Genomic DNA, 13,330 nt, shown 5'->3' with positions numbered 1-13,330 from the left:
AATTTCATCAAGTACAAAATAATTTTTGTACTGTCCACCATGAATAATCAGATAAGGATCTCTTTAGGGTGGTCAGCCCCATTTACAAGACAAATAAATTTGTCAATCTCCTCTTTCCCCTATATATGTTTAAACTATGCAGCATTTCCGTCTTTTGTTTGGACCACAGAGACTTGTGTGTGCTCGAATAAGCTGCAGAGTGTATATGAACATGAGCGAGTGGTGGGTAGGGGAAAAAGGATAAATAAGTGAAAAAGCGAAAGTTAGATGTATTCATGTATTTTTATATGTTTACCCTTACTTTGCTAATCCTTGCATGGCAAAGTTGTTGAGTTCCATACAACAGTATCATTGCCACCCCGTTATGCAGACCTCCTCTCTTCATTCCCCTTAACTGTTTTAATGGTTTAAAAAAAATGGGAGTGCTATGAAGATTGACAAATGAAATGTAACAGATTATAAAACATTTTTTAATAAATGTCAAAAATATCTTACATCTTACAGTGTCAAATCACATACAGAAGTAGCACCTCAGTATATTCTTTATAACTGTATTGTTTCTTACAGCTAAGAAGCCCACATTTCTTTATATGAATACATGGAGTATCACATGAATGTAGCATATGTGCATCCTCTTATGGCAGGGATCTTCAACCGCTTTCCACCAGTTGCTGAACTGAAGTTCCAAATTTCATCACTAGGGGCACTTTTTAAGCACCGATCATTATTTGACTTAATACAGTTTTGCCCAAACACTCTTCAAATCCCACATGTGGGTAAATAATGGTTTTCCGTATGGTTAGCACCAAAATAATTGCAGTTTTGCCATAAAGGGGGCTGTGTTTAAAAGAGGGTGATGAATACAGTTTATATAGCCATTTGATATGGCCATACAGTATTTAGGGTTTAATGATTCAAATAATCTAAGACTAATCGTCTAGCTAAACAAGGAATTTGCAACATGTCTTGTGTGTATGTGTTATGACTAAGTAGCAGTAGTCTCCCTTAGTACATAGCAAATTACTGCTATGTTTCACAATAGCCCAATAACAAAGTACTGTCAACAGTTCTCTAGTCAGTAAAGCAAAGAATGAAAAAAAAAATACAAATTATGCTAACCCAGAAAGATTCCATTTATGAAGCAGCAAAATCTCATATTTCACATTTTGGGCATTTTATGTATATTACAAAATCACGTTGCATACTAGATCAGCTTGTAGTTTTCCTTTAATCATTTCATTTATATCACCATCAAGAGTGTTATTGGACAATGGTCACTGCCCGTTACTTTACTTCTGATCTTGCTATCACATAAACCTGGGCGTAGCGCTTCAGAAAGCACAAAATAATCCAGCCTCCAACCAACATTCTTAGCCCTGGCATTCATCATATATGTCCAGAATGTGTATGCACTTGGTTTATCAGGGTACAGCTCACGGAAGCTGTCCAGGTAGCCCTCAGCCAGCAGTTCTCCAAAGCCTTGGCGCTCCTGTGGAGTGAAACCGGGAGTTTTCTTGTTTGTCTTGGGGTTCTTTAGGTCAATATCCTGGTGTGCTACATTCAAGTCTCCACACAGTATTAATGGTTTTTTGCTGTCTAACCCCTTCAGGTAGGAACGGAAATCCACATCCCAACGCTGGCGATAATCTAAACGCACTAGGCCACGGCTTGAATTGGGAACATAAGCAGCAATTACGAAAAAGGAGTCAAACTCCGCTGTTATAACACGACCTTCCTTATCATGTTCTTCAATTCCTACAAGAGTATACAACATACAAACAGTGTTAAATTAAGATTCTGCATGTGGAACCTATGGCAAAAAGTACTGTTCTATTGTTATGGTAAAAAAAACCAAAAAAAACCAAAACAGTCTATGGGATATGGCTTTCCTGTACCAGGTTTCCAATAAGGGATCCCATACCTGTAATAACGTACTGTTGCCCTACACTGAAATATGGCACTGAAAGAGTATGTATTGGCTTTGCAAACACTACTAACGTTTATTTAACCTTTTAAATGCCACAGATCGTAGAATCTACGTTCTGTGGCAAAGGTACTTGAAATGCCACAGAACGTAGATTCTACGTTCTGCAGCATTTCCTGTTTCAGGAGCGGAGGAGCGGCTGTTAGAGCCGCTCGCTCCGTTCCTGCTCGATCCCCTGCCCCTAGGCAACGAGCAGAGCAGGGGATCGAGTGGCCCCTGGGGCGCGATCGCCCAGGGGCCCAAAAACAGCAGCAGGCACGTGTTACTTACGTGTCCTGCTGCTGCAGCCTGCACCGGATCGTCGATCTCCGCCCCCACAGCACACAGACAGGAACCACGAGGCAGATGTCTTCCAGAGGCTCTTCCTGATCGCCTGCAACAGTCTCCATCGATTTTTTCAGGTTAGTGCAACAATTACACACACAAACACACCAACACACACTTATTACAGTAATACACACTTAGATTCACACTTACACATACATTTTTGGGGATTGGGGGGGTCACTTACACTCACTGCACTTACACACATGTGCACACACACACACGCGCACATAACATGTAATTTACCATTTGTACACACGCACACGCACATACATGGCATTGTGGCTTTTTTTATTTTTTTCTTATCGCATCGTTTCTTTTTTTGGCTGAAAAAAATGTTTTATTGCCATTACGCATAGCGTATTCGCTAACTGTACTGTGCAATATCTTTTGTATGTTATTTCGGTGATTATATTGCAATTTTGGGTATTTTGGTGCATTTTTAGCCATTTTATTGAATTTTTAGCCATTTTATTGCATTTTCAGCTCTGCATATATTGTGTTCACTTTTTTCTAGCCGTATAACCTGTTTGGCCCATCTAAAATATTCAAACTGTGATTCTGACAGCCGATAACACTAGTCTGGAAAAAAAACATTGATTTTTGTGGTTTTATTGGATTTTTTTGCATTTCACCCTTTACTGCCTTATTTTGTTTTGCCTTGTAAATTTTATCTACTATATATCCATTTGGGGGTCTCTGTGCGCCACATAGTTTGGTATATCTATGCATTTTGGGCATCAAAGTGTTCAGTAGACCTCTGGCGTTCATATTTGGGATGTTTTATGCTGATACGTTACGAAATGTGGGGCATATAATGGGGTAAAATTCAAGCTTTCTGACAATTTTCAGAAATTTGATAAAAACCGTTATGTTCAGCATTGCTTTGCAGTTTGGCAGTTTGCAGTAGAAACACTTATTTACCCATATTGGATTCGTCAGAATGTGTACTTTCTGAAAATATATGGTTTTCTGGGGTCTCTGTACTGTTAGGGGGGTCTAATGTCGCATAATACACACACCAGGTGCTTATATTGCAGCAGCCAGCGCGTCAGCTGTGAAAATGTATATACACTATTGTCATTTGGGGGTCTCTGTGCGCCACATAGTTTGGTATATCTATGCATATTGGGCATCAAAGTGTTCAGTAGACCTCTGGCGTTCATATTTAGGATGTTTTATGCTGATACGTTACGAAATGTGGGGCATATAATGGGGTAAAATTCAATCTTTCTGACAATTTTCAGAAATTTGATAAAAACCGTTATGTTCAGCATTGCTTTGCAGTTTGGCAGTTTGCAGTAGAAACACATATTTACCCATATTGGATTCGTCAGAATGTGTACTTTCTGAAAATATATGGTTTTCTGGGGTCTCTGTACTGTTAGGTGGTCTAATGTCGCATATTACACACACCAGGTGCTTATATTGCAGCAGCCAGCGCGTCAGCCGTGAAAATGTATATACACTATTGTCATTTGGTGGTCTCTGTGCGCCGCATAGTTTGGTATATCTATGCATATTGAGCATCAAAGTGTTCAGTAGACCTCTGGCGTTCATATTTAGGATGTTTTATGCTGAAACGTTACAAAATGTGGGGCATATAATGGGGTAAAATTCAATCTTTCTGACGATTTTCAAAAATTTGATAAAAACCGTTATGTTCAGCATTGCTTTGCAGTTTGGCAGTTTGCAGTAGAAACACATATTTACCCATATTGGATTCGTCAGAATGTGTACTTTCTGAAAATATATGGTTTTCTGGGGTCTCTGTACTGTTAGGGGGGTCTAATGTCGCATAATACACACACCAGGTGCTTATATTGCAGCAGCCAGCGCGTCAGCCGTGTAAATGTATATACACTATTGTCATTTGGGGGTCTCTGTGCGCCACATAGTTTGGTATATCTATGCATATTGGGCATCAAAGTGTTCAGTAGACCCCTGGCGTTCATATTTAGGATGTTTTATGCTGATAAGTTACGAAATGTGGGGCATATAATGGGGTAAAATTCAAGCTTTGTGACGATTTTCAGAAATTTGATAAAAACGGTTACGTTCAGCATTGATTTGCAGTCTGGCAGTTTGCAGTAGAAACACTTATTTACCCATATTGGATTCGTCAGAATGTGTACTTTCTGAAAATATATGGTTTTCTGGGGTCTCTGTACTTTTAGGGGGGTCCAATGTCGCATAATACACACACCAGGTGCTCATATTGCAGCAGCCAGCGCGTCAGCCGTGAAAATGTATATACACTATTGTCATTTGGGGGTCTCTGTGCGCCACATAGTTTAGTATATCTATGCAAATTGGGCATCAAAGTGTTCAGTAGACCCCTGGCGTTCATATTTAGGATGTTTTATGCTGATACGTTACGAAATGTGTGGCATATAATGGGGTAAAATTCAAGCTTTCTGACAATTTTCAGAAATTTGATAAAAACCGTTATGTTCAGCATTGCTTTGCAGTTTGGCAGTTTGCAGTAGAAACACATATTTACCCATATTGGATTCGTCAGAATGTGTACTTTCTGAAAATATATGGTTTTCTGGGGTCTCTGTACTGTTAGGGGGGTCTAATGTCGCATAATACACACACCAGGTGCTTATATTGCAGCAGCCAGCGCGTCAGCCGTGTAAATGTATATACACTATTGTCATTTGGGGGTCTCTGTGCGCCACATAGTTTGGTATATCTATGCATATTGGGCATCAAAGTGTTCAGTAGACCCCTGGCGTTCATATTTAGGATGTTTTATGCTGATAAGTTACGAAATGTGGGGCATATAATGGGGTAAAATTCAAGCTTTGTGACGATTTTCAGAAATTTGATAAAAACGGTTACGTTCAGCATTGATTTGCAGTCTGGCAGTTTGCAGTAGAAACACTTATTTACCCATATTGGATTCGTCAGAATGTGTACTTTCTGAAAATATATGGTTTTCTGGGGTCTCTGTACTTTTAGGGGGGTCCAATGTCGCATAATACACACACCAGGTGCTTATATTGCAGCAGCCAGCGCGTCAGCCGTGAAAATGTATATACACTATTGTCATTTGGGGGTCTCTGTGCGCCACATAGTTTAGTATATCTATGCAAATTGGGCATCAAAGTGTTCAGTAGACCCCTGGCGTTCATATTTAGGATGTTTTATGCTGATACGTTACGAAATGTGTGGCATATAATGGGGTAAAATTCAAGCTTTCTGACAATTTTCAGAAATTTGATAAAAACCGTTATGTTCAGCATTGCTTTGCAGTTTGGCAGTTTGCAGTAGAAACACTTATTTAGCCATATTGGATTCGTCAGAATGTGTACTTTCTGAAAATATATAGTTTTCTGGGGTCTCTGTACTGTTAGGGGGGTCTAATGTCGCATAATACACACACCAGGTGCTTATATTGCAGCAGCCAGCGCGTCAGCCGTGAAAATGTATATACCACTATTGTCATTTGGGGGTCTCTGTGCGCCACATAGTTTGGTATATCTATGCATATTGGGCATCAAAGTGTTCAGTAGACCCCTGGCGTTCATATTTGGGATGTTTTATGCTGATAAGTTACGAAATGTGGGGCATATAATGGGGTTTACTTTGTGACGATTTTCAGAAATTTGATAAAAACCGTTACGTTCAGCATTGCTTTGCAGTTTGGCAGTTTGCAGTAGGAACACATATTTACCCATATTGGATTCGTCAGAATGTGTACTTTCTGAAAATATATGGTTTTCTGGGGTCTCTGTACTGTTAGGGGGGTCTAATGTCGCATATTACACACACCAGGTGCTCATATTGCAGCAGCCAGCGCGCGTCAGCCGTGAAAATGTATATACACTATTGTCATTTGGTGGTCTCTGTGCGCCACATAGTTTGGTATATCTATGCATATTGGGCATCAAAGTGTTTAGTAGACCCCTGGCGTTCATATTTAGGATGTTTTATGCTGATAAGTTACGAAATGTGGGGCATATAATGGGGTAAAATTCAAGCTTTGTGACGATTTTCAGAAATTTGATAAAAACCGTTATGTTCAGCATTGCTTTTCAGTTTGGCAGTTTGCAGTAGAAACACTTATTTACCCATATTGGATTCGTCAGAATGTGTACTTTCTGAAAATATATGGTTTTCTGGGGTCTCTGTACTGTTAGGTGGTCTAATGTCGCATAATACACACACCGAGTGGTTATATTGCAGCAGCCAGCGCGTCAGCCGTGAAAATGTATATACACTATTGTCATTTGGGGGTCTCTGTGCGCCACATAGTTTGGTATATCTATGCATATTGGGCATCAAACTGTTTAGTAGACCCCTATGTTTATATTTAGGATGCTTTATGCTGGTAATGATACATGGACAATACGATGCTGGAAAGTTGAAGCTTTGAGGCAATTTCCAGATATTTCACCAAAACCGCCAAATTTGGCAAAGCCTTGCGACTCAGTAGTTTGGAGCAGAAAGGCATGGGTACCCATTTTAGATTCAGTAGAATGTGTACTTTCCAAAAATATATGGGTTTGGGGGGTAAACATATATTTCTGTGTTTTTACCCTACAAAAATGCAGTGAATGTGTTGATTTTTCATTAGATGAAGTTACCCACAGGACTATTTGTATGCGCTAACTTCATTTTGAGGCCTCTAAATGCCAGATACTTTGGTAAACCTATGAACAATGGCCACCAAATTGTTTGGAGGAACCCTGGCAATCATATTTAGGGTGCTTTTTCTTGGTGCGTAACGATACATGGGTGATATGGTGCTGGGAAGTTGAAGCTTTGAGGCAATTTTCAGATATTTCACCAAAACCGACAATTTTGGGAAAGCCTTGCGACTCAGTAGTTTGGAGCAGAAAGGCATGGGTACCCATTTTAGATTCGGTAGAATGTGTACTTTCCAAAAATATATGGGTTTTGGGGGGTAAACATATATTTCTGTGTTTTTACCCCACAAAAATGCAGTCAATGTGTTGATCTTTCATTAGCTGAAGTTACCCACGGGACTGTTTGTATGCGCTAACTTCATTTTGGGGCCTCTAAATGCCAGATACTTTGGTAAACTTATGAACAATGACCACCAAAATGTTCAGAGGAACCCTGGCAATCATATTTAGGGTGCTTTTTCTTAGTACGTAATGATACATGGGCGATATGGTGCTGGGAAGTTGAAGGTTTGAGGCAATTTTCAGATATTTCACCAAAACCGACAATTTTGGGAAAGCCTTGCGACTCAGTAGTTTGAAGCAGAAAGGCATGGGTACCCATTTTAGATTCAGTAGAATGTGTACTTTCCAAAAATATATGGGTTTGGGGGGTAAACATATATTTCTGTGTTTTTACCCCACAAAAAATGCAGTCAATGTGTTGATTTCTCAGTAGCTGAAGTAAAGTCCTGATCAATTTGGATGTGCTAACTTCATATTGGTGTCTCTAAATGCCAGATACTTTGGTAAACCTATGCATAATGGGTATCAAACTGTTCAGTGGACCCCTGGCAATCATATTTCAGGTGCTTTTTCTTGGTACCTAATATAGTTTGGGATATGCGGAGCAGCAAAATAAAACCTTTGAAATGATTTTTCAGAATTTTGAATTTTTTTTTGAAAAACCGCTATTTTCAGACAAGCTTTTATGTTTGGTAGTTGGGAGTAGAGAGACATAGTTACCCATTTTGTAATCGGCAGAATGTGTACTTTTCAAAAATGTATGGTTTTCTGGGGTAAACCTATGGTTTCAGGATTTTTTGCCTTGGAATCTAAAGCATGCCGTTTTCTGCCTTAGTGCTTTCAAAATTCGGTAATATACTGCCGGGAGTTTTTGCTGTACAGAAATCCTAAATCTCCCTAAAACTATACATATCTGGTATTGGCACGTTCGAGAGACATAAGGCTTTCCAAATCAGTTGGATTTTCATCCCTAAAATGAAATATTTTTCTGGTATAAATTGATATACGATGAAAAATGGTAATTTTTCATTTTTTTTTGGTATTTAGCACTATAAATTTTTTTGCACAGGTGGAAATACATGAAAACTCAGGCAGATTTAGAAAGCTCAGTTTCTACCGAAAAAAACAATGTATAGTTTTCCTAGGTAAACTATAGGTTTCCCCTCAGAAAATGCCCCTAAAGTGAGAGAGCACAAAATGTTTCAAAAACGGCTGGCATTTCGCGTAACCAAAATGTGAAATTCTGCTGGCACTTAAAGGGTTAAATAAGCTGCTGTGTAGACATAGGGGCAGCCATTCAAAAAAGATAAAACAGGGGGGAGAAAAAAAAAGTAATTTTAATTCATCTAGACTATAACAAATGTATTGTATTCAATGGGACTGCTTTAAAAGAAAAAGAAACATCAGGTCTTTACCTTCCTACATACTGCAATCTTTTCAGACTACATACACAGAAGAAACGAAAACAGAATTATCTGGATGTGAATGCTTACCAATACCATATGTGACATTTAATGGCTTGTCCTTGCAGAGCATGGCCACTCCACTGTACCCCTCCTTTTCATCAGGGCATGCCCAGTATTTGTGGGGGTATTCTGGCATATCTTTAATATCTGGAGGCAGCAATTTCTCTGCACATTTGATTTCCTGGAGACACATGATGTGTGGGTCCTCCTCCCGCACCCACTAAATAATTACAAAACAAGAGTCATTTGTAACCAAGTCAACTTGTTGATGTTTTCTAAAACATGGAAGATGCTTTCAACATGAGGTGTAATTAGGCCCTTTCTTAAGAGAAGGCTGTACAGAACAGTACAAAGAAAGAAACATTATTTTATTATAATTACTCCTTTTATTTAGATTTATTATTATGCTTTATAGTCTATCATTACTTATTATTGCTACCCACAATTAGGACTCAGTAACAACACAACTCTGCAGTGGATCATAAGACCTTTTGGATAATATACCATGTTCAGATCTGATATGAGGATTGTACAAATGATTCAGTTTTTTTTTTTACAAATAAAAAAGTTACTATAATGGTTAGCCCAAATATTATTACTAAAGTAGCCATTTTTTATGCAAACACATGTAAGGCTAAATGATAAACACAGACTTATGCAATAATGAACTCGTTTTCAGTGCATCAAATAGTAGCTGAGGACGCTGAGATTTGTAACTTACTAAAAGCTAGAGGGATGCACATTTGACAACCCAACTGGCATTTGTATGCACACACATTAGATATATAGTGCAATAGATCTATTTTACAAACACCTGCATATATATGCATTTCAAATGTTTGGGTTAACCCTGAAACAAAAATGATACAATGTTTTGCATTTTTTCCAGTAATATCTCATAATTGCATTAAGTTCTGCCTCTCAGAAGTTCCACCTTGTGCCGATTTCAAAATGAATCTGAGTTTCGGTTTCACAAGCCCCACATCCTGTATATGTGAGGAGACAGCAGCAGCTTTGTCACATCTGGGTGAGACCAATGTTATAATTATTACTAGAAAGCAAAACTTCTGTTAAAATGACTGCTCCAAACAGGAAGAACAGGTTGTAAACAGCTCTTGGAGATGGGCAATGTCAGTTAAAACTGTATTTGCTAACCAACAAAAAATTGTGAACTAACCAGCAAAACATGTAAAGATGACATGTATAGTAATTGCAAGATATATGTGTTGTGTAGGAAGCCAGTTGACAATGTGAAATGCACAGAAGTACTTAATATTATAGAAGACTAAAGATTAAACATTTTTAATTGCAGAGAGTAATTCTGCCATTAATTGATTCTGCTATGTAGTAATACTATTTTACTCACATTCAATCCCTGCTTTTTGATCCAGGCCCTGATTCCATCTACGTTCCAAGAGCTGATCTTCAGTGTGGACTTCTTGCCATCAGCTGAGGTCACATTGTCTGGGGCATCTTCATACAAAACAACTGGTTCTGGCTCCTTTGCAGCCTTCCCTGCTCCCTTCTTCCCCTTCTTAACCTCTGGCTCTGGAAGATACAATGGGATACTCTGATAAGGTCATGTTTCTCAGACAGTAGCAAAATGTTGTACCATGTGAGCCTTAACTCCACACAGGAAAATATAGAGCAATGATTTACTGGTTAAGTTTGATTATAAGTTTGATTTACAAGTACATTAGAGGACATTCTAGACCAATAGCAGGGGACTGTTTTACCCATAAAGTGGATCACCGTACCAGAGGCCACCTCTTTAGACTAGAAGAAAAGAAGTTTCATTTGAAGCAACGTAGAGGGTTCTTCACAGTCAGGACAGTGAGGTTGTGGAATGCACTGCCGGGGATGTTGTGATGGCTGATTCAGTTAATGCCTTTAAGAATGGCTTGGATGATTTTTTGGACAGACAGAATATCAAAGGCTGTTGTGATACTAAAGTCTATAGTTAGTATAGGTATGGGTATATAGAATGTATGTGAAGTTATGGAGGGGTGTGTGTATGGATGCTGGGTTTTCCTTTGGAGGGGTTGAACTTGATGGACTTTGTCTTTTTTCAACCCAATTTAACTATGTAACTACTTTAAAATGCAGGTATAAACCTAAAGTTTATACCATGTCAGAAGAGACCTAAATCGTCCTGAAAGCTTGTATTTTATAATCTTAGCAGCCAATACAATGGCATGACTTCTCATACCTCCCAACTGTCCCGTTTTCAGTGGGACAGTTCCGCTTTTGACAGTTCAACCCGCAGTCCCTCGTTTGTACTGAACAGTCCTGACTGCACTGAACAGCCAGAAAAAGAAACAAAGTTTCTAACTTAATTTGCTCTTGGCAGAGAGCCCAGAACAGCCACCAGGTGCAACTAAGATACTTTTTAACAATTTTGAGATAAGCAAACAAGTAATTGTAACAATATAAGATAGCCGGTCCCTTGGGAAAAGTTAGACTCACAGCTTAAAGGACAATTCACCTTTATTAGCAAAACTGTAATAACTGAAAAAAACCCAGAGAAATATGTTCAATCTTTCATAAGCTGCCAAATTTTGTTAACTGAACATGGTAATTAGGGGGCATGGACACAAAAAACAAGCGTGGTCAATAAAATTCACCCCACTGCGCATGGCACTTTTTTTTGGTCCCTCTTTTGTAAAACTAACATGGTAATTAGGGGTGTGTCCACAAAAAAGCCGTTGCATGAAAAATGGCTACTTTAGTAATAATATTTGGGCTAACCATTATAGTAACTTTTATTTGTAAAAAAAAAAAAAAGAACGAATCATTTATCTCATATCAGATCTGATCATCGCATATTATCCAAAAGGTCTTATGATCCACTGCTCTGACAGAGTTGTGTTGTTACTGAGTGCTAATTGTGGGTAGCAATAATAAGAAATGTTAGACTATAAAGCATAATAATAAATGTAAATAAAAGGAGTAATTATAATAAAATAATGTTTCTTTCCTTGTACTGTTCTGTACAGCCTTCTCTTAAGAAAGGGCCTAACTACACATTATGTTCAAAGCATCTTCCATTAGGGGGTGTTTCCACAAAAAAAGCCGTGGCTATAAGGGTAAGGTAACACTGAGTGTTTCGGGGAGATTTAGTCGCCTGGCGACTAATCGCCTCGTCTTTGCGGCGACCAATCTCCCTGAACACCTTCCCTCACTTTTGCGCTGGCTAAAATGAAAAATTGCCGGCGCTGAGCACACGGTGATTCGTTTTCCACAGTCGCACGAAGTTTGAACGAATCACCACGTGATGTGCTTAGGCCAACGATTCTTCATTTTAGCCAGCGCAAGAGTGATGGAAGGCGTACGGGGAGATTGGTCGCCGCACAGAAAAGGCGATTAGTCACCAGGCGAAACGCTCAGTGTGACCTTACCCTAAGGCAGTGATCCCCAACCAGTAGCTCATGAGCAACATGTTGCTCCCCAATCCCTTGGATGTTGCTCTCCGTGGCCTCAAAGCAGGAGCTTATTTTTAAATTTCAGGCTTGGAGGCAAGTTTTGGTTGTATAAAAACCAGATGTACTGCCAAACAGAGCCTCCTGTAGCCTGCCAGTCCTCATAGCCCAACCAATAGCATAGCCCAACCAATCACAGCCCTTATTTGGCAGCACCCAGGAACATTTTTCATGCTTGCGTTGCTCCCCAACTCTTTTTACATCTGAATGTTGCTCACGGGAGAAAAAGGTTGGGGACCCCTGCCCTAAGGTATGCTTCCTCTATATTCCTGTTTATCAGATATACAGGTCATCATTGGAGCTTGTGCTTACCATTCCCATCCTCCTGGGGTTCAGCAACGCAAACTTCTTCCTTCTTCCCTCTCTTGGGCATTTTCAGAGCCGTATAAATTGGCCTCAGGGAGAGCAGAGATCGGAGCGTGATGAACAATGGACCTGTGCATGAAACAAAGCCAGATACACATCCATTCATGTTATTAGTACTAAGCAATCTAATCTATTGCTACTAACAGTGAAGTGATAAACACAGCCATTCTACCTACTCCAAGTGACAAATCGCAATAAATCGCACCGCCCAACAGTCCCATTTGTCTAAGCAAATCCTGCAGTCGCGGATCGCTACTACTTACACGTCCAGCAACGCTGTTAATAGAAAGCGCCTTGGCTCATGTAACAGGAAATCTCGCGAGATTGTGCAGCGAGACTGTGGGGGCACGACTACACGTATGCGCAGTGACGCGTCACGTAGTCGCCTCGGGGGGGGTAACAAAAGGGGATGGAGTGGTGTAGTTGTACACTACGATAATCTCACAGTATTTATTCGCGCAGCTGCTACTTTTTCAGCAAAGAAAACTTATTTTAAAGCCATTGCCACCGCCACCAAAGTCTCAGCTCCCAATATTTAATCAGAAGTAATTTATGCTATGACTGTTTTGTGGTGGTTTCCGAGTCCCTGGTCGCATTCAGAGCCTCCTGATAAAATTAAAGGAACAGTAAGACACACAAAAAAAAATCATTTTAAAGTCATCAAAAAATGATGTACTGTTGCCATGCATTGATAAAAGTTATGTGCTTACTCTAGAAAGACTACAAGAGTTTATGTAAATAGGCTGTTGTGTAGCCATGGGGCAGCCATTT

At 39.5% G+C, this 13,330-nt stretch overlaps 1 protein-coding gene across 2 annotated transcripts; it reads right to left on the bottom strand.

Annotated features, from left to right (window-relative positions):
• Nucleotides 1-456: 456 nt before the first annotated feature.
• apex1.S (APEX nuclease (multifunctional DNA repair enzyme) 1 S homeolog) lies at nt 457-12,974 on the bottom strand. Of its 2 annotated transcripts, none has more exons than XM_018243976.2 (5): nt 12,823-12,974; nt 12,506-12,628; nt 10,081-10,262; nt 8,742-8,934; nt 457-1,755 (listed from the first exon to the last, which is right to left on the bottom strand). In XM_018243976.2, exons 2-5 carry the CDS (start codon nt 12,564-12,566, stop codon nt 1,241-1,243), a joined length of 951 nt encoding a protein of 316 aa, XP_018099465.1. In that variant the 5' UTR covers nt 12,567-12,628; nt 12,823-12,974; the 3' UTR covers nt 457-1,240. The 2 variants fall into 2 exon arrangements, with proteins under 2 accessions (XP_018099465.1, XP_018099464.1); XM_018243975.2 differs by having other exon boundaries at nt 12,736-12,828.
• Between the last annotated feature and the right edge of the window lie 356 nt (nt 12,975-13,330).

This window comes from Xenopus laevis, chromosome 1S, assembly GCF_017654675.1.
Source record: "Xenopus laevis strain J_2021 chromosome 1S, Xenopus_laevis_v10.1, whole genome shotgun sequence".
Classification (NCBI taxonomy): Eukaryota; Metazoa; Chordata; class Amphibia; order Anura; family Pipidae; genus Xenopus; species Xenopus laevis.
Note: the sequence above shows the minus strand (reverse complement) of the source record. Positions and strands in the feature narration are given on the sequence as shown.